The sequence below is a fragment of the Fistularia commersonii genome, chromosome 20 (assembly GCF_037954325.1).
Source record: "Fistularia commersonii isolate RoL2024-O1a breed Wild chromosome 20, RoL_Fcom_v1.0, whole genome shotgun sequence".
NCBI lineage: Eukaryota > Metazoa > Chordata > Actinopteri > Syngnathiformes > Fistulariidae > Fistularia > Fistularia commersonii.
Window position 1 is genome coordinate 13,988,988 of NC_141303.1, and position 21,948 is coordinate 14,010,935.

The 21,948-nt window shown below is 39.4% G+C and overlaps 1 protein-coding gene across 4 annotated transcripts in view; it reads left to right on the forward strand.

The window, feature by feature from the left end:
- Positions 1-19,303, forward strand: part of dtnba (dystrobrevin, beta a) — a 40,973-nt gene extending 21,670 nt beyond the window's left edge. Inside the window, exons 12-22 of one of the 4 annotated variants that reach the window (XM_086167061.1) lie at positions 3,004-3,081; positions 5,988-6,072; positions 6,241-6,320; positions 7,291-7,404; positions 13,172-13,268; positions 13,516-13,536; positions 13,674-13,827; positions 14,433-14,522; positions 17,172-17,219; positions 17,632-17,665; positions 18,541-19,303. In XM_086167061.1, coding sequence (XP_086023187.1) covers positions 3,004-3,081; positions 5,988-6,072; positions 6,241-6,320; positions 7,291-7,404; positions 13,172-13,268; positions 13,516-13,536; positions 13,674-13,827; positions 14,433-14,522; positions 17,172-17,219; positions 17,632-17,639 — 775 coding nt within the window. In that variant the 3' untranslated portion in view covers positions 17,640-17,665; positions 18,541-19,303. The remainder of the gene's footprint in view (positions 1-3,003; positions 3,082-5,987; positions 6,073-6,240; positions 6,321-7,290; positions 7,405-13,171; positions 13,269-13,515; positions 13,537-13,673; positions 13,828-14,432; positions 14,523-17,171; positions 17,220-17,631; positions 17,666-18,540) is intronic. The other 3 variants (XM_086167062.1, XM_086167063.1, XM_086167064.1) reach the window with 3 other exon arrangements.
- The last annotated feature ends 2,645 nt before the right edge of the window (positions 19,304-21,948 follow it).

Consider the following 21,948-nt stretch of genomic DNA (forward strand, 5'->3'; position numbering starts at 1 on the left):
TTCACCCACAATAAAGCTAGCTTTCAGCGCTGCATTGTTTCTGGCTCCGGATTTCAAGAACAGACTCTGCTGTGACCACAGTTTCCCTTTTAATTCTTGGGCAATTTGTTGCTTTTCTTGAAGGCTAGCTTTGGCATACTTAGCTCTGTGTTTGGTGTCATATTGCCGCCGCAGATTGTACTCTTTGACAACCGACAGCGTCTTGGAACACAAAAGACATACCGGTCTTTCTCTTTGAAGCCCAAACAAGTATTCGCCTTCCCATCTTTCTTGAAACAGTCCTCCAGCTGTATCAACTTTTCTCTGCCTGGACGTTTTTGGATCTATGTTCCCTCTAAGCTGCACATTTGCGCAATCGCGCACTGCTACAGTGTTCTCTGTGCACAGCAAAACTGAACTGTAAATAAATTAAACACATTTATTTTATTAATAGTTCAGCTTTGATTTTATTCAATGCGCAGCATAGATTTGCTGTGTGCGGAGAATGCTGGAGCAGCGCGCGATTGCACTTCGAGGGAACAGTGTTTGGGATCATTATTAATTTCTCAATTCCACTTGTTGGCATTGATATGGAAACTCTGCGGTGTAGTGGCAGTGAGCCGTCACTTCGCGGGTATCATAGTCGACAGGCATCGTGGGAAATGTAGTCTTTGGTCAAAGCACGCGTTTGACCTATTTATTTTTAGACACTCAGACCTTTTAAACTCTTGTGGGCCTCATAAAATGACGTGGCGGGCCACATTTGGCCTGCGGGCCTTGAGTTTGACACATATGAGTTAGACAGTAATCTGCAGTGGGCTAGACTGAAAGTTAAGCCAAGTGAGTCAAGGAGTATTTCAGTCATTAAAGGGAAGGTAGTAGACTCGAAGCTTATGGTAAATGGTGAGGCGGTGCCTGCGGTATTAGAGAAACCAGTGAAGAGTCTGGGTAGATGGTTTGATGCAAGACTTAGTGATAAGGGACAATTTGAGCAGTTGAGGCAGGAAATTAGTCAAGGCAGTTTAAGTATAGATAGGTCAGGGCTTCCAGGGAAATTGAAGTTGTGGTGTTTGCGGTTTGGACTGTTGCCTCGGCTGATGTGGCCGCTAACAATGTATGAGTTTCCCCTGTCAAAGGTAGAGAAGCTTGAAGGGATTTTAAGGTCAGTTATTGGGAAATGGCTCGGAGTTCCACGCTGCCGAAGCTCCGCAGCCTTGTATGGGAAAGGCATATTGGAGTTTCTTGCTTGTCAGAAGAGTACAAGTGTGCTAAGGTTAGACTAGAAATGACTCGGTGCGGGGCAAGGCAACAGTTGCAAAAAAAGAGGAAGTTGATAGTTGATGAGGTAGTAAGACATACTAGAGCAATGGCGCAGGCAGAGCAAGGACATTGGGTAAATTGGAAGAATGTTGAAAGAGGAGACCCCTGAAGTTGAGAGAGTTGTGGAGCATGTAGGCGAATAGAAATAGGTTTGTCATAGGAGCTACATATGATGTATTGACATCTCCCCAGAACTTAAAGCAATGATTGGGTGAGTGCGCTGCCTGCCCATTGTTTTTTTGGGTGGGCATGCTTAGACATATATAGGCAGAGTGTAAGCCTAGTCTTTCCCAGTGGTGATACCCTTGGCGTCATAACCAGGTCTTGAAATGTTTGGTAGCAGCAGTGGAAGAAAAGCCTTTAGAAATTAATTCTGTAGTCGGTAATAGGGAGGTTAGGTAGATTAAATTTGTGCGTGAGAGAGAAAAGGTTCGATCGTTTCGGACAAGGCACCACGCAGGGTACTAAGTAAAGCCGGGGCCTGGGAGCTGATGACTAATCTTAACGAGCAGCTGGTGGTACCAGCATATATACTTAGCTGGTTTTGTTGCTGTGGTCTGGGGTCAAGAGGATAGTTTATTTTAATCGAACTTACAGTCTCCTTAGAGGATCGAGTTGACGAGGGTACGGAGTGTAAAAAAAAGATAGGTATGCTGAGATGGCAGCAGAGGCAGAGCAGCAAGGTTGGATGGCTTGGGTGCGTCCTGTAGAGGTGGGCTGTCGTGGATTTGTGGCAAAGTGTCATTGCCTTACTGCATGAGTTGGGCATTTGTGGACGGAGCCTTAAAATTGCTGTCAGTGACATGTCTCAGGCAGCAGAGCGAGCAAGTGAATGGTTGTGGCTAAGGAGGAAGCATGGTAGCTGGGAAGGTTGTTACAGAAAGATAGTTTGCTTTTGGAACAGCTACGTAGCATGGAGAGGGGTGTTTCCAGGACGCTGGATTTCACTGTCAAGCCTTCTTGAGGTGTCGTGGGGCAAAGTTGATGAAACACTGATGATGGAAGGTGCCTACTTGAAAACCACGATGATATGCTTCAGCATGTTGTTGGTCAATGTAGGTAAGTGGTGTCTGACTGGTGGGTTGGTCGCCTGCTACTAGCTGGCTTGTTGTTTGTTTTAGATAGCTTTCCTACAACTTGGATCGGACTTCTAGCTGTGTTTTACCTAGGATTTTGGCCCAAGTGACGATAACACCTTGTCCTGTCTATTCAGAATGTTAAAAAATATTGTTTTGTAGTTTATGGTCCTTTAGAATACTGAATGCTTCTCCACTCATGACTGTTGGGTATATCAGCAATTGAACCAAGTCAATACAACAATGGCACAAAAAGGAGAGATGGATTATTCCATCCCCTGACATATTGCGTTTTGCAAATATGTGGCTGGAAATAAACAAAAAATCTCCCATTTAAACAAATGAAATGCTTTATTGTGTTATGAGAGGGCATGATTGTATGAAGTCACTGAAGGCACACATTCCAGTGTAAACTTTTCCACATTTAAAAAGCTACTACATTGTTTAAATGTAATGTAAATAAATGTGCCAAGCGAAAGGTATGGAAATAAGAAATTAAATTAAGGGTGATATGCTGTGTTAATATATGTGCTGTTTAAAAATATGGCTTGTGATCCATTTTTTCACCCTTCTAAAGATACTTGTACATCAGTGTGAAGTAATTCATGTCTGTCTTTTGATCATCTAGTATAGCAGCAGCTCAGTGGATGAATGAGGAGCATGCTCTGATCGCTGCTTATGTGAATCGCCTCCAGAACAGCCCATGGTGAGAGAGATGCACGGGGGGGACCACACATTAGCATATGATAACTGGTGATTGGGGCATTCAGTAGTACAGTAAAGACTTAGCACAACCACCGGGGATCTCCAATTTACCGAAGAGATTGGTGTGTAGGCACAAGGTGAAGCGATGTTTCAGGGTAAGAGCATGTTTGTCACGACAAGATAGAATGACTGGACAAGAGTGACAGAACCCTAACGCATGACTGAGTGCAGCACTGACTTAAAAGAGGACCTTATTTAATTGGCTGCATGCATATTGACCACTGGTAATTTTTTTTCATATTTCATCAGTGTTTCTCTCTCTCTAACATCCTACCAAAAACATACAGGAGCATTCCCACAGAGAAGTAGCTGCAAGTGATAACAGAGAGCAAATTTGCTACGCACGCACCATGTGTTCTAAACAAATAAAAAAGTATGGAGAGGTGTACAATTTCAGTCCTCACTTAAGCATTTACTTTATGAAACTTTAAATTCTTTAATCAATTTTGAAATTGGTTGCTCTTCAAGAGGACAAGAAAAAGGGAATATTCACTTAAGGTCAATTACTTTGTTGTAAAAGTAATTCTGTTTTATTTATTTTATTCTATGCCGCTTATAGAAGAACGGCAGCAACAAGACCAGCTCATGTCCGGCAAAGTACTGTCCGCCTCACCCTGTGAGATGTCTCAGCAGTTTATAGTCAAATTACCAAGAATAATTCTGCCACTCTTTTACATGAAAAACATTCCCCTGGCTGTAGAAAGCCATGATGTGTATATAATAAATCTTGCTACAAACCTATTGGGGACATGCTGAGAAATTGTGCGTGCAGATGTGAGGCTCTACCTCACCTGACGACACACCACTGCAAAAGGTCAACCATGGAAGTCTATCAGTAGAATAATATTTAAATACAGAGACGTTTTGGCATAAAAGATATAGACGTATATGAGGTATGTGAGGAAAAAACACTTTAGCAACCTGATTCTGGCAAGGAATGAAGGGATAGGAGCATGATAAACTAGCACAGGACAAAGAAATATATACACTCACACACACGTGTGTGTGTGTGTGTGTGTGTGTGTGTGTGTGTGTGTGTGTGTGTGTGTGTGTGTGTGTGTGTGTGCGTGTGCGCGTGTGTGTGTGTGTGTGTGTGTGTGCGTGCGTACACTAAAATGAGGTGAAAACAAATTAAAACTTAACTGGCGACGAGGAACGGGTGTGAACAATTCAGTTTCCTGGTCTTGACAGTGTTCTCCGCTTTCATTTGTAACCTAACCTTTGAGTACAATAACCAATTCTCTGATAGAAAGAAGTCACATGCATGCCAAACAGAATACAATAAAAATTATTGTCAAAATTGAAAAGTGGCATTTCCAATCTTTACAGTGTAATTTGTTTGTTTACAAGTGTTCCAATAGTTAAACACAATGCAAGAGTATGAAATGTAATACATGTAATATAACAATATTAGGTAGTGCCAGCTAAAATCAATTTTGTCTAATTCCACCAAGAACTTTTGCCACTGTTCCCCCTTTCCTGCTCCTCGATTTGACAATGTCTTAATCAAAAATAATGAATTATAAGCATCGTGTCATATTAGTCAGGGACTGCACACAAGATCTTTCATGCTCTGTTTATAGTAAACTGACAGCGCTTATTAGATGCAGCCCCAAGGGGCCACAAGACAGTGTTCCCCTTGAGCCGGTCCAAAGCTCTGACAAATGCAGAGGGTTGAAGGAAGGACATCTGATAATAAAGTCGTCCACAAAAGACTGTTGTGAAGGGGGAGACTTGAATTTAGCTTCTGACGGTATTGACATCTAGCTTATGATATGCTTAAAACAGTAGGGAAGTGGTTACGATGAACATCTCTGGGAATGAAAACTGATAATGGCTGTAAAGGTTACTTTACAGTTTACTGACATCGCTGAACAAATATAACTGAAAGATAATAAATATCAAGAAATACTTAGAAGCACACATTTGTCTCTAATGGGATTCAGCTCATAAAATATTTTATAGTCTATTTTTTTTTCCAGTAACAGCAACAGGCTTGATAATTTTCAAATGTGTCACATTGTCTATTCAGGTAGTGCATTAAATAATCTTTTTGCCACCTTTGATTTTTTGGAAATGTTTTTTTTATGTGAACATCAACTTCAACATGCATTTAACAAAACCTACTGCACATTAATGCTAGAAGTGCTTTGTTAACTATCATCTTTTGCTGACATGGTTCAACATTTGAAAACCATCCGTTTAAAAAAACTGATTATATGACAATAATCTACTCTTGAAACTTCTTATTTTCTCAATTTCTGTTGATAATGTTCTTTTCCTTTCGGCTGCTCCATTCAGGAATCGCCACAGTGATCATCTCCCGCCATCTAACCTATTCTCTGCATCATCATCTCTCATGCCAACTAACTTCCTGTTCTCTTTCAGTACATCCATGAATCTCCTTGTTGATACTGTTATGGGACTGAAAAGGAATAATAAAAGAAGGGAAATCTATTCAGGCTTCAAGTTGCTCATGTTGAATCAGAGTTTTTATTTTGTAAACACAACTGAGGGAATTATTTGTCTTCATTTTCTTTGTAATGATGGTCAAAAAACTGTTATTGAATTTGTCAGTGCAGCATTATATGGTTTTCTCTATAAAATACTGTTCTTCTACTTTTGATTTATTTGTTGAAACCTTGTCCTGTGCTCCTATTTCTATTTTATCTGAATTTGAATTATTTTGTGTTGATAAGCTTCTGCATTGCACCTGGGTATTTGACACACATTAATATGCATATGTGACAGAAAAAAATCAACATTTTGGGAAGAGTGGAACATTTGAGCACAAATTATAAAAAAGGAAAGGTTTCTGATACTCTCACTTTCTGTCTCTGTCTGCAGTTTCGTCAGTCCAAATAGGCAAGATGACGAGCACAAACTAATAGCCCGCTACACATCTCGACTTGCGGAGACTGACAGCACAGGGGTGTGTCGATAATATAGTTTTCTTAAAATACAAGATGTATCTGATGTGAATCTGATCGCAAAAGAGGTTTCCTAAAACAATGTCCTGGGTTTAATGTCATAAATTACAAATCTACCTTGTTTGTATCCGTGACAAATCAATCTTGTGTCTGCATCTGTTCATTTGTAGGTAATACCCACACGGAGCATCAACTTTGATGTGAACAAACAGAAGAGGGAGCTCATTGCCCAGCTGGAGTCCAAAAACAGGTAGAACAGGGTTTCTGCTGTTCATATTAAAGCATTAAAAGACATCAAATGGATTTTGCTGAAATCAAAGCTTTATAGCATTGAAAAGTATTAAATTCCAGGAGGTTTTTTGGAGGCATTCAAAATTTTTATACACTTGATGGGAGAAAACCCCATTATTCACAATGTATTTAGATAAGACTATATAAACATTTAATCATGTTGGTTGGAATAGTGTGATGATTGATTGGTGAGGATTTACGATGTTGCTTACGGTAGGTTTTCTGATGATTTCCAATGAGTTAGAAAACCAATTTTGGAGCCAAAGACGAAAGAAACTAAGATATATGCACTAATAATCATACTCGATGTTAAATCTATGTGATTTTTTTTTTCTGTGTTCCATTGTCACTCAGAAGGTCATATGTCACATCTGCTACTGTGTGAAATCTATTTCAGATGTAAATGATTGCTGTTACTATAAATCTGCAGTTGAACTTGGCCTTTAAATTTGCATTAGAAAGCCCATTAAAAAGCATTAAATTAGATTAGCTGATATCTGCTGAAACCCTGTAGAAGTGTGGGATCACTGTGTGATAATCATTTAGGAGTCTTCATGTACTTGAGCAAAATTGCCTCAACTTATGCTTAATTTGGGGCTAAATATCTCAAGATGTTATAATGTGGGTTTATACTGCTGTGCGTCTTTGACATCACACACCTGTGTGGTTTTGCTTTCCCTTTTTTCCCCTGCCTTAACCAAAATGCATTTTGGCGTGTAAAAGTTCTTACAATCTTTTTACAATGCATTCATTAGGTTTGTCAAATTTTAAGATGCAAATTTGACAAATGACATTCCCCAAAACATTTTATTCACTCTCAGATAGATGCTGAAGTGTGACAAATGTTTTTGTCCTTTCTTTTCTTCTGTCTGTCTTTCTTCAGTCCTTCAGTATCACTGACCAACGTATTTTTCATTTCATTTCTCAAGAGAGATCTTGGCAGAGATCAAATGGCTCCATGCAGAGCATGATGCGGCCTGCCAGCCCAGACAAGAGAAAGGCAGCACCAACCCAACTCTGCTGGCTGAGCTTCGCCTGCTCAGGTAAACACAGTCTCCCTGCAGAGACCAGGCTGCCAGGTGCTGCACTGAAACCTGCTGCAGGCATTTTCCATGCACTGCACAATCTTTTGTTTTGTTTGCAATCCTGCTTATAGTTTTTACTGAGTCAGTTACTTAGGTGTATTACACCCAAAACAACTCTGAAGCCGTGTTATTTTTAGTGCTGTATTGTGGATTTAGATTTGGCGGGAAATCTGCAGTGTTGCTTTGCAGCACAGAGGGAAAGGGGTTTATGGCAGATGGCAGTGACAGATGGTGAAGTTTCTGAAAAGCCAATTTAAATATCAGTTCTGGTGTGATTATTCTTTTCCACAAAAACAAAATCTCCTTTTGAGAATGTTCGGGAAACTGAATTTACAATGTGCATCTTCTTAATGGAGAACAATAACAGCTGTGTGAACATCAATTAGTACGCCTTGGTGACATTTTTCAGGTTGTCATAAAAATATTAAGGGTCCTTTTGTAGTTTTACTGAGAGCTGTTGCATTAATTGCTTGATGCAGTAGTTACTGAGTTAAAAAGTGGCTCTTGTATGAAATCACATTTTTATTGTGTTATAGATTTTGGAACTTGATCGTTTGCAGTCATGTTGCATCTTGTTAGCAAAGCCAACTACTTGGTGCAGATAGACAAATGAAAGGATGAAAATTTGTGGCCGTGTCGCTAGTGAATTTGACTGGATGCATAGCTGGTCTGAAAATACATCATGACCAACTTTCGTCATATTTATAATTTGAAAATGTTTTTTCCAAATCTTCACCTCCAAGTTAATACTTGTAAACAAAAGAATTACCCTAGTAGTCATATACAATGCAAGCATTTGTAATATACGTAATATAACAATATGTAGTAGCGTAAGTTGATGATAATTGTGTCTAATTACGTAGAAAACTTGGCACCATACACCTTTTCTCCAAATCTATGTGACATTGTCACATCTGATACTAATAATATCAGTGCTCATAGCTACAAGGTACTGATGATGTAATACAATAATGGGTTTAATGTTCTTTCACTATATACCACTTATCCAGCCTTTTGGGTCATGGGGATGCAGAATTCTATCCCAGTTGTCAATGGCTGAGAGGTGGGGTATACCCAGGACCGGTTGCCAGTCGAACTCAGGCCGCAGTATTCATGAAAGAAATAATAAAGTAATGATGGGTGCCTTGCAGTTGCAGTATATGAAGCCACGGCTCCTGGGAATCTCCATGAAGACATGAGGTTACTATCATGCACTGATGAAGGGACGTGAGTAAAGACAGAATAGGAAGCATGAAAGGAATGAGACTCAACAGAGCAAGCCTATGGCAGCCCAACTAGGGGCTAGCCTAGCCCTAACTATTAGCTTTCTTGAAAATAAAGGTCTTAGGCCTATTCTTAAACAGAGATGGGGTTCATCCCCATAACTGAACACTCCGTTATACCCTTTTCGAGGATCACAAGTAACCCTGCCTCGTGGGAGCTCAGGGATCTGACTGGGTAGTAGGCTTTCTATGAGTTCTTTCAAATATGGGGAAATGATTTTAAATTCTCCTCTGAACATTAATGACGCTGATGGATATTGGGCTGCCTTGGGTAGAAGAAGGACAGTAGGGAGGTATATCTTTAGAAAGAGAGAAGAGGAAAGGCAAGAGTTTAGGACATAGGTGTGAAACTCTGGCCCCAAGGCCAAATTTGGCCCGCAAAGCCATACCAAATGACTATTAGAGCTGGTCCGCTGGTATAGTCTACAGTGCATGTACCGCTAATTCTACAAATCCCAGAATTTTCTGCCGCTGTTTTGGCACGAAAATCACAACAGGACACATAAACACCCTCTCCTCTGTGTACAGTAGTCATAGTGACCTTATGCTAATACTGGCACCCTTCTACTTAGGCAGAAAACAGGATTTTCAATGTGTGCAATAATAAGTTATACATTGTATAGTATTAAGCTGTTCTTGTTCCATATTTAGTTATTAAGCAGAACTTGTTTTGGTCCATATGAAAAGGTTTATTGTTATATGTGGAGGAAGATTTTTTTCAATAAATATCAATGTTGGGCCGCGACTTTGTCCCAGTTTTGAATTTTGGCCCACCGTGTATTTCAGTTTGACACCCCTGCTTTCGAACTAAGAGTGATATTTAATGTTTACATGATGCAGAGGAGGAAGTTGGCTATACTTTGTATCCAGGAGACCAGGTGGAAAGGTAGCAAGGGTAGAAGCTCAGGGGCAGGATTGAAGTTGTTCTATTATGGAATTGATGGGGAGAAAATGGAGTAGAGGTTATCCTGAAGGAATTTTTAAGGAATGTTCTGGAAGTGAAAAGAGTGTTGGATGGACTCTCAAGTGCGTAACTGTGGGTGTGAGTTAGAAGAGAAGGGGAAATTCTAGCGAGAGTTAGAAGAAGAAATGCTGAGTATCCTCGGAGGTGAGAGAGTGGTAATTGGCTCAGGCGCAAGAGCTGATGAGGAGGTGATAGGCAGGTCTGGTATCCAGGATAAGCACATAGAGGGATGGATGGTGGCAAAAACGTGCAAAAACGATTCAAATGGTGGTGAGTACTTTTTCCTCAAAGGGACATAGGTAACTTATAAGAACAGAAGTAGAAACACAAATCTGGTCTATTATCTGAAGATTACCATAATTACCATAATTTTCGGACTGAGTGCTCCTGAATATAAGCTGAAACCCCTTAACTTCAAAGGAAAAATAATTGTACATACATAGGCCACACTTTTCTATAAGCTGCAATAGTCTATTTGTAACATGAGATATTTACACAGAAAGATTTTTTCTTTACTTTTAATTAAATATGTACCATAAATGCTTTACTCCAAACAGTGCCTGTAACATGTCTGGTTAAAAAAAATACAGTAGCCTACTAGGAAAAGTCATTGATTGCTATCTTCATCTTTTTCCTGTGCACTAAAACCATTAAAGTTGTCTTCTTCAGTGTCAGAATTAAACAGCCTCAGAATCCCTCCATCACACACTTCCCTAGTCTGTCTTTTCATTGTTGCTCTCAATGTCAACCAAACACATGTGTTCTGCGGAGTCTATGTGTAATTTCATTGGTCCAATGTGACAATATTTTGGCGGCATAAAAATCCATAAATCAGTTGCATCATTTTTAAGCAGCAGTGTTCAAAGTGTGTGAAAAAAGTAGTAGTTAATAGTCCGGAAATGACAGTATATATTCTGAAGGAGATCAGTGACTGCAATGAAATGGTAGGTGAAATTCTAGCTAGACAGCATATGATGGTGGTGTGAAGGAAGACTCTGGTGGAAAGGATGATGAAGAGGGCAAAAGCAGAGGAGAGGATAAAGCAGTGGACGCTGAAAAAGAGTGTTCTGAAGTTTTCAGAGAGGAGTTGAGACAGGCCATGAGTGATGAAGAGGACTGTGAAGTCATACAGAGAATGTCAGGGAGCTTTGTATATCTAGAAAAGGCATATGGCAGGGTGCTAAGAGAGGAACTGTGGAAGTCTGGTATAACAGAGAAGTAATAATAGAGTGATGCAAGACTTGTATGAGAGGTAGGTGTGACAGAGTGCTGGAGATGGGACTGTAACATGGATCTGCTCTAAGCCCCTTCTTGAAGGGATTTTAAGTACTGAGGATCATCGGAGGGTTTGGAAAAGATGTGAAGAAACATGTGCAAGATGGTTGGAACAGGTGGAGAAAAGTATAAGGCGCGATGTGTGATAAAAGAATACCAGCCAGAATGAAAAGAAAGGTCTACAGGACATTGGTGAAACCTGTGATGGGGTTTGGTTTAGAGACACGGAGCACTAAGGAAAATCTAGGGGATAGAGCCAGATATAGCAGAAATGAAGATGTTGAGGCTCTCTCTTGAAGTGATGATGACAGAAAGGATCAGGAAAGAGGACGGTAAATATATTGGTAGAGGGATGCTGAGTTTGGAACTGCCAGGGCAGAAGCTGAGAGGAATGTAAAATGGTCTCCACTTATCTAGCATTTACATGCTTTACTTTCGCCCATACACTCTCACCGTGATGGCGGTACAGCTGTCATACAGTGCATTAACCAGACCATTGGTAGCAACTGGGGATCTGTGACTTGCCCAAGGACTGCTTGGCATACAGACAGCCTTCCGATTGGACAGATGCCCACTCTTCCAAATTAGCCACAGCTGCCATAGAAGATAGATAATGTATCCAAAGTCCAGCATAATCTTCCTGAGCCACATCACTCAATTATAAAAGCAGACAAAACCCAAATTTTACATTGCCCTTACCAAAGCCATCATCACTGTCTTTCACCCCATATAGTCTGACAATATTTGCTCTTAGTTGTATATATTATGTATACAAGGGGAAAAACATAGCAGATGGGTCTACAGAACTATTAGAAGGTCAAGTTCTTCAGAAGAGAACCTTTCCTGTTTTAGAAAAACTGTCCCTCTGACTTACTCTAAGCTTTACTGGGGATCAAAATGATAGAAATCTGTAGTTACTTTATGACTGAGATTCTCACACTACTTGTTTATTTGCTAATGTTCCCTGCCTCGCAATAGGAGGCCGTCCGGGAAGGGTGGAGTCCTGTCACGGCTTAGAACTCTTGTCCAGACCGCATACTGCTTAGGAAACAGACTATAAATGCTTAATTTGCATTTTGGTTTCCAAAGCCTTAACATTGGGTGTGCAGCTTACTGACTGACATTTGCATGCTGTTCAAAACCTAAAATAACATAAATGACTTATGTTCAAATAATTCAAAAAGATGGTGCCACTGTCATCTAAGGATTAGTTTCCATCTCAATTATACTTTCAAACTTAACATTTTGGTCAGGGTTGTTTTAGCCTTGTGCCCTTCTGTTTCATCTCCAACAATTCCCTTGCCGAATGTGGAACCCCAACCAAGTGGGGAAAATATTTCAAAACTGCCGTATGGTTTCTCTTTCTTCTACTGTTCAGGACATTTCAGTGATCGAAAATCAAGATGAGTATTGTTATTTTCATATTTTCCAACAGCATTTTACCTTAGGGTTCAGGTTACATACCTAAGCAGGCTAAAAGTTCGTTGGGCCCAGCAGTTTACCAATTTCTGATCTGGATGATAAATGGCGTGTTTATACTCTAAGGCAGAGGTGTCTAATGTATGGCCTGCGATATCGGCTTGCCACAGGGTCCAGTCCAGATCATGGAATAAATTTACAATTTGATACATTTTGAAAAAACACATAAAAATCATGAACTACTTTTTTTTTTTAAATAAAAACGCAGTTCCTATATTGTCTGCTTGGGGCAGAACTCACAGCAGATGGCAGCAATGCGGCTTCCATGTCTGTAAATAACATTTTATTGTTACAAAGTGTACCTGCTTTTCCATTGGCCCCGACACTCATCAGCAAGATGTCGTCAAAAAAGAGAAAAGTGGACATGGAGTGTAAGGTTTTCCAAGAAAAAACGATCACTTCTTTTTCTTTGTTGAGGTTAATAAGAAACCTGTATGGTTGGTGTGAATGCAGCAAGTTTCGGTGCTATGGTGAGCCTCGCCATGACAAAATATTATCTTATGATTTTTACTGGTCAGGCCCCCTTGACTTTACATCAGGCCGCATATAGATAAAATCAGTTTGACAACCCGGCTCTAAGGCGGCGAACACGAGAAGTGAGATTGGCCTCCTGCTGTGACTCCGAACATTTTCACCAATAACCTCTGACTCCTATATTTCTGCCTCTGTTATTTGACTAATGCTCTTTTCTGACATGTCATCAATGAAACTGTGTGTGTTGCAGACAGAGGAAGGACGAGCTAGAGCAGAGGATGTCTTCTCTGCAAGAGAGCAGGCGAGAGCTGATGGTGCAGCTCGAGGGACTGATGAAGTTGCTCAAGGTGACACGCGCAAACTACTATCTTTGGCACAGTGTCTTATCACTCCTCGAAGAATAGCTCTTTTCATTTCCTGACATGTCTGTCCATCAGTTTGGCATCCGTCCTCACAGTAACATTCCTTAATTGCTCACCTGATTTCCTCCTCTGGAGTTTTACTTTATTTTCTAGCCCTGATAGTCTTTGTCCTCTTCTTTTCCATCTTCTACCTGCCTATTTGTTTCCAACTGCTCATGTTGGGGCTATGTAGGATGAAGAACTGCGACAGGCAGTAAGTTTGCTAAGAGTGGATGTTGCAATTTTCCAGCATGTACAGAGGATTTTAGCTTTGTCAGTTATCACAAAGTCAAACTCAGCTATGATCAGTATGCTACCAAATGATTTAACAATTGCAAACAAATCTGTTAGGCGCAGGCGGCTGGCACGTCTCAACCCTCTCCTCCCCGACTGAACACATCAGCCGTCCGCTTAGTTGGCACTGCGTCTCCACAGATGCACATGTATCCCCCACAAGATTCCCTTGCAGGGGTGGGTGACGATGTTCAAGAGGCTTTTGCTCAAGGTAACACAGGGCTCTTGGAGGATAAACTCATGAATATGTAAAAAAAAATGTCTATCCTCTGGTATTGCATTACAACTAAACGTTAAAAAAAAAAAAACAAAAAAAAAAACAGCAGAAAATGAAATCTTTCATTTGAGTCCATGCTTATTTTATTTGGATTTTTAATGTTTTTATTGTCATAATGTGCTTAAAAGAACTGATCTATGATATGTTGGGGCCAATGAAAGTAATTTTATTAAGTTTTGAACCCAAAAGTATGAGTAGAAATTCTGTGGAAAAGTCACAAATTGGATTTGGTGCTGAAAGATTTTGATACGGTTCTTTTTGATGCATGCAAACACTTCTCATATGATTTTCGCTCAAGGTCATGTCAGTTTGACTGAAGGAATCAACCTTGTGGTCACTGCTCATGAATTGTTTATGGTTTATGGTAATTGCCTAGAGGCATCTTAGTATTGTAAGTGAAATGAATATTTAGGAAAAAATACACTCTGAAACCTGTCTTGAAATTCCTTAAAGATTTGGAGTGTATTATAGGATCAGAATTGGACTACTTTCTCATTCATTCAATTGCAATGCAATAATTTTAATTCTGTTTTATTTAGGCCCTAGGAGAAACCTGAGGAATGACCTTCTGGTGGCTGCTGACTCAATCACCAACACTGTGTCCTCACTGGTCAAAGAACTTCACTCTGGTACACACACCCACATGCACACAATCATACATGAGCTCGGAAAACAAGTATGTTCAGGAAATCTTAGAAATGGACAAGAACAGATAACAAGAAACACCCCGCCCCCACATGGTTCTTTCTCAGTGGTGACATGGACTAGATGCTGAATTTCTGTGTCCTTGTCAGGCTTGTCTACAAAATGACACAGTGCTAGAACTGCCTCTGATTAAGACCTATCAAACTGAGGAACCCCAACCACCAACAGAGGGTCTCCATCGCTCTCATAATAATCAACTTTTTGAGCGCACAGAAGGGATACAGTTGGTACAGCACCCCCAATCACAAACACACTTCACTGAAGAACAACAAATCATCTCAAACAAATATCAACACAGACAGGCATCCAAACTTTTGGACTGAGTAAAATTCATAGAAATGACTGCCTCACCGAGCCATCTGGCTATAAGCAGTTGTTTAATTCAGAGGTGGCAACCTTAGCCGGCACTAAGAACCAAAAAACACACCACAATGACACAAAGTGCTACAAAACAAAAGAACTTCTATACCACCACAGCCACAACCACTTACATCCCTATCTGTAGCTTTACAATGTTATTAGAGTTAAATACTGTCTTACCTCTGTTCACTCAGTTGGAGATCAGACAGTGTTTTCAGGTCAGCCTTGAATTTAGTTGTGATAACTCGAGGGGCAGTGCGTACAAGCCATCTGACAGTACAAGTACAGTGGAGAGGGTACTGTCTATGAATGAGAAAAAACGAGCAAATTTCATTCACAATTTCTAGCACAGGTTTCTAAATTGGTTCATGTTCAACATTTTTGACACCAGGGGATCATGATGGATAATACAGTGAAAAATCCAAAAATCAAGGAAATGGTCAGCTTTGACACAGTGCGAGAAGTCCATTTGTAGATCCCAGCATAGCTGCTGTACCATCTGTGCCTATTGCTGTTAGTTTTGACAGCTCCAACTTTGGCTTCATAATGACCTTTCTGGTCAATGGTACAAGTCCAATTCAAGAAACTCTTCTTTAATTGTGCTGTTTTACGACAAAATGTACAAAGACAGACGCCTGTGGCTTTTCTTGCAGATTGTATGTCTCAGCTGAAGCAATGTCAAAACACTAGCATTTATTAAGATCTGTATATACATGTTTCTCCATGAAGTTGCTTTTATCTTATATTCTGTATCCAATGGTCTAGTTGGACACATACTGTTTCAAATGGTCATTGTCAGAATTAAGAATAGCATCAATGACTCAAATTCAGGTTTCAACAAATTCACCTACACAGTATGATTTTGATGATGACATGATATGAACCTTGTGGTTGGGAAGAACACTGTCTTTGGTAAACTCCTTGTCTATTTTAGCATGGATGAATCTGAAATAACACTTCACACAGTGAAGTCTGGCACATCCAATACAAAGATCTCCCATTTCACCCCACAAAAAATACAGCCCATCCCCTTCAGATGTGAATGTCCTATTCTCTCCATATTTGCGCTTTGCTCTACATTTGCTGACTGTCTCTGCGATCTACATACAAGTCCAAGCTGGTGCTCATGCTAAAGTCTTCCTGAAGTCAGATTTCTGGCCTGATAAGTCAGAGCAACTTCACCAACAATGAGCTGCCAGAATATTTTAGGATTGAGCACACTTGTTACAGATAAGCTGATAACACTATGGAGATACTGTCAGACAGTATACACTATGCTGTATATCAATTTTCAATGTCAATTTATCAAAATGGAAAAACTATTTCGTAAAAGATTTCTAAAATTGTAGCAGCGACCGAGGAGCCGCAAACTGAAAGTGGGGGAGCCTGAGAGCCGCATGAAGCTCGCAAGCAGCTTGTTGGCCACCCCTGATTTAGTCTGTTTGAAAAGCAGGGTGGTTTGAATGTAATGTTCTTTGAGACAATATTAGTGTTTATTTGAACAACACCCAGGTATCGAAGTGAAATTTATTAGCATATATTTCAAAAATAAAATTGAATTCTCATTCAAGGTCCAGCACCGCAAATAATCAATGCTTAGTTTGTTGTGCACAGGAATGAAAAACAAGGAAAGTATTTTTAAGCGACAGTTGCAGTTAGAAAGAAAAAAATCCTTGAAGAAGAATGGTTACTGTCACTTCTCCAAGGAGCTGATTGGTCTGCAGGTAATTTGTTTAAAGAAATGATGAAGCCTACTGTAATGTGAGTCACCTTTCACTGACCATGACAGATGTTTTTTGAATCTGAATTTACTTCACGACCTCGATGATCGTCCCTCATCATACTCCCAAGCTGAATGTGCACTCTTTTGAAGTAATGTATTTGACTTCTGTCAACTACTGAAGGACTATATTCAATTTGTTGCCAGCTGTGAACACAGGCTTTTGAAGCTTTTCTCCTGAGCACAACTACCTACAGAGGCTTTACGTTCCTCTGAGAGTGCTGTGAAATTCAACTGAAGCTGTGGAGTCGCAGCCCATCAGTCTCACCACGGAATAGAGGGCACTTGAAGAGTCTCTGCTAGTTTCTCCTGACAGGCAGACCCTTTTGGATGACATTATTATTATTATTATTATTATTAGATGCATTCATAAACTTTGGCCTGGGAGAAATTCAAATGGTCGATTATTTTCAACCCTTTCCACCCCTACTAGATGATGGTCGGGAGGAAGAAGAGAGACTGTTGAATGGGAAGGACAGAGGTAATTATTTCCTTTTTTTGTTGTGACATACACGATATTGCTAACTCTTATTGCATTCATAATGGTTTGAAGAGGTTTTTCTGAGGGTTTTTTTTTCCAGGTTTTTTAAATTCCGCCTCTTTAAACCATCATAGCTGTGTTAAAATTTTACCATTATCATCCAAAACTGACAACAGTAATATCAATATGTAATAATAATGATAATAATTAATCTTCCTACATAGTTTTCTGGAATATTCAATGTGTAGAGATGTATCACATATCAGAATACTAAATGTTTAATAACCTGTTAAGACCATAGTTGTAGCCTGTCATTGTCCACACAATGACCACAGTGACTTATCTTTTGCTGAAATTATGAAACTTTTTTGAATGCATTTCCACTGAAAACACTATCCCTGTCTTCTGTTAGCAGGTTAAAATGATTGAAGGACTTACGTGAAACAGTAAGTAATTAATACAAGCTGTTGTTTTTAAATGCTCTCACACACACAGAATGATCACGCAAAAAGCTGCAGTAAATTCACCTAAATTAGCGAGAAATCCTCCCCCTGATCCAAATTATACATTTACAGAAAAATGCATCATATGAAAATAAATTATCAATGATTAGCAAAAACCCACGTCTCAAAGTTTTAAATTTTAGCAGGAAATGAAAATCCACCATAAACTGTGTCTTAATGCTTGGCTGTGCCCCTTCATTTTGGGACTCACCATCTTGGAAATGTGTGAACTCTTACAATTGGTAGAGCATAAAACCAACAAGTAATTGCTTCTTAAAATTGATGTCACCTTATGTTTCCTTTTTGTGGTTACATTTTGAAGTAAATTATGTATATTCTTCATTCAATTTTCTATGGTAATCATCATCTAAAAAAGTAGACTGAAATTACAAAAGCTTTATTATCATTGTATAGTACAAATAGAACATAAAATTAGGTGCTTCTCCTGTCATTTGGTTGCAAACACGCTCGTACTCAGCATCACACACAGCATACTTGTACAACCACAAACACAGCTGCGATAGAAAGACGTATTTAAATCTCCAAAAAATTAGAAAGTCTGACAAAACAACTCAAAGATAATTTAATTTTCAAATAATGTTTTATCCTCCATGAGAAGGATGCATTTTTATAAGACTAATTTGGCATTTTTGGAACGCTCCACTTTCTTGCAGATTCCACTCTCTAAATGAAAAGACAGATGCAAACAGTGTGTGTGAAATATTCTTTGAATCTCATGTTACGAAGGGAAACAACAATGGGAATGAACTCCTGAAGGGTGGAGTACAATCTCTGACAATTAATTTCTCTCTCCTCAGGCTAAGCAACGTGTTCTTGCAGCCCAAGAAGGAGTTTGGTGATGGAGTGCGGTGATGAAAGAGTTTTAAGCTTTCCTGCCAATCAGCCAATCATTATGCTGGACTCTGAACAACCGTTGGGTCCCTACTGATGTATTGCTGTGATTCTGTCTGTCCTGCCACTGTGGTTTTCCTTTAGTTTTATTTGGAATGGGCCGAGCTAAAAGAGGAAGCTGAATCCTACTGATGTGTGCGGAAGCATGTTTGCCTGTGAGCTTGTGCATGATAGGGAGGGGGAAAGTGCCAGGGATGTCATGATTGGAAGACAAAAGTTTGAGGAAAAAAATGTTTGGGGAATGTCTTGATAAAAGCTGGAGCGTGTGAAGCCAAGAGAGACTAGGAGAGGAGAGAATGACAAAAAGGTAGGATATATTCAAAAGACTAAAACAAGTTGCAAAGTTATGAGTTTCGGCACTGTGTGCTCAGTATTTATTGATTTGGTGTGATTTTTGACATTTATTCATTTGTTGTTTAAGTGTATGCCGTTGTGGTCAGGCCCTGCTGAGACATTTGTCCTTAAGCTACAAATATCAGTCCGCAAACAAGTGTTTGGACAAGAATAGTGCCATAGGTGCTGGTGTAACAGTTGCACCTGTGTTCAGGTACTTAAGTATGTCTGTGTGTGTGCTTATTACTATATAAACCTCTTTTCTCAAACAACAGAGGAGGAAGGGAAGATATATTAAAACATATCTTCACCTAAATGAGTAAAACTGTCTCATTGTTATCCAGTGCAAGTTTTTGTCTTTTGTTTGGACCCTACAATTGGTATGAGTTTACATTACAAAGGGAAAATATGAAAAGAGAGAAAAGGACACCCATTGTGTGTGAAACGAGAATTAACCAAATTGAATTACCAAACTTGTTTGAGGTATGTTTGTTTATTTCTGATTTAATGAAACAAACAAACTGTGTTATTTAGAATTAGAGGTTGATTTTGGTACAATATTTGGTAAAATATTTATTTATGGACCTTTTTTTTAATTTGACACACTACTTTCTGTTGAGACATCAGAAGTGTGTGTGTGTGTGTGTGTGTGTGTGTGTGTGTGTGTGTGTGTGTGTGTGTGTGTGTGTGTGTGTGTGTGTGTGTGTGTGTGTGTGTGTGTGTGTGTGTGTGTGCGTGCGTGCATGCGTGTGTGTTTGTGCGCGTGTGTGTTGGAAAGGGAGTCCTTTAAGGTCCTCACCTTGAAACACTATCAACCTAAACCTGCTGGATTTGACAGTGTGAATCTAAAGTGTTTGATCACCTCTATACTATTCATGTCAACTGTCCTTGTCTCAGTCCCCACGTCACAAAAAAGTAAGGGCAGCATCATACTCAACAATCTTACTTCAATATTTTGGAACACAATTCTTCATTACCTCCATGTTTCTTCAAAGTCAGTATTTGCCCAGTATGATAAAGATGCTGTTTTTAAGCGGTATTTAACTTAAAATACTTTCCTAATTCCTCTACCATTTTATCTCTTTGATGAAACTTCCCTTAAGTAATTCAAAGAATTCTTGAATGCCTGTTTTTTAGTTCACCACTCCATGCATCTATAAAATTCAATCACCAAAAGACATTACAAATGAAGTGCATTTTAAAAAATTCAATAAAAATTATCTTTTCCTTCTTATGTCTATACACCAGAGTGCAGGTCATATTTAACCCTTGATGTTAAGGACTTTCAACTTTCTCCTGTTATAGTGTCTCACTAGCATGGATGAGTGTCTTTCTCTTTTTTTTCCATGAGCCTCCTGCAGAGGTCATTGCGGTGTTTGACAGAGTTTAAGGTGGAGGTATTGTCAGTCTATCTATAGACTGAATGAGGCTCATTGAGATTGTCTGTCTGTTTGTGACCCAACCTACCCTGACTGCCATAAATAATCTACCTCCTCCAGCACCACCAGCAATGACCGTTTGTTTTGTGCAGCACACACTTTATATCCCAAAGGTCAAACTCAGTATAACCGTCTATTCTTTCAACAGTTAAAACAAGCAGTCACTCTTTACGTTATGATAATCATTCCATGAGACAGATTGCTTGCTGTGAATTAAGAGATAATTGAAAGATAGTAGTACATAGAGTAGTACATAGAAAGAAAGTATGGAAATTTTGAGATAAAATGTTGAATTCCAATGTTGACAAATAACTCCGACAATAAGTGAGTTTAAACTTGAAATCTCAAAAAAGGAAGCTCACAGTTGTCCCTGGAAGTCATAACGGCATAATTGTAAGACAGAATGATAAACATGGAATTAAAGAATCTCAAGTCACTAGATAAAAACTCAAGAATAAAAAATAAATTTGTCAAAATGTTAAGTCAATTCAAGACAGTGAGTTATGACATTGAAAAATCATGATGTTGGGATTTAAAAAAAAACACAAACCCACGATCACAGGTTAAATCAATGACAAAGATGGTACTTTGTGAAAATCAAAGTACGTTTTGCAAGATCGAATGTTGTAATTTTCGGAATAGCATGTGGCAAAAAAAAAAAGGATTATAAGTTTCCAGTCATTTTTTGATGAATTTGCTTTGGAGCTGTAGAGTAATTAAGATTCAAGGAATCACAAACCAACTTTGAAGATTCTCTCCCACCCAGCTGTGTGTGATTGGCAGGATAAAAGAGATTCAAAAACATCAATGATATTCATTTACTGTATTAAAAGGTTCATCCAGTCTGGATTATAATCCAGACAATATTTTTTTTTTAAATGCCACTCTAATTGCTGAATGGGATGATCAGTGTCCTCACAGTCTCCATCATCCTCCATTTGTTCCCTGAAATGCTTCACCTTGAAGGAAGGAATTGATGAGGTGCCATGGAGGCAGACTGAACATGTGAGTATAATTTTTCAGAAATATCTCTAAAATTTGTTGTCAGGACCCCGATTGTCATTCTTAAGATAGATAAAAAAGATAATATAATTTGTACAAAGGTAATGATCGCAATAATACATTTAAGGCAATTTGTTAAATTTGAGATTTTTTTGTTATTGCTATAAATGCCAATGGAGAGACTCGACGGAGTGACGTCAGAGCGAAAGCGATCACATTGGGGCAAGGGCCTAGACTGGAGCTTGGGTCCGATCGGGTAAATCAGAGCAATGGAGCAAAAGTAAAATCGAATGATGACATTTGAGTAAAGCATGAATACGCAAAAGTACTGCAAAACAAGCGTCTACTCGGGGGTTTTGATTTCAAGGCTAACCGCTAATGCAAACAAGGGGGGGGGGGGTGACGTCACTCATTCCGCGGGTCACAGGTGAACACAAACTGCACCTGTCGCGCATGTCTGACATTGTAGACTTTAGGACCCCGCGGAGATTCTCCGATGCTGCAGCCTCTGCGGCTAGTGGAAGAGAGGGAGAGAGAGCC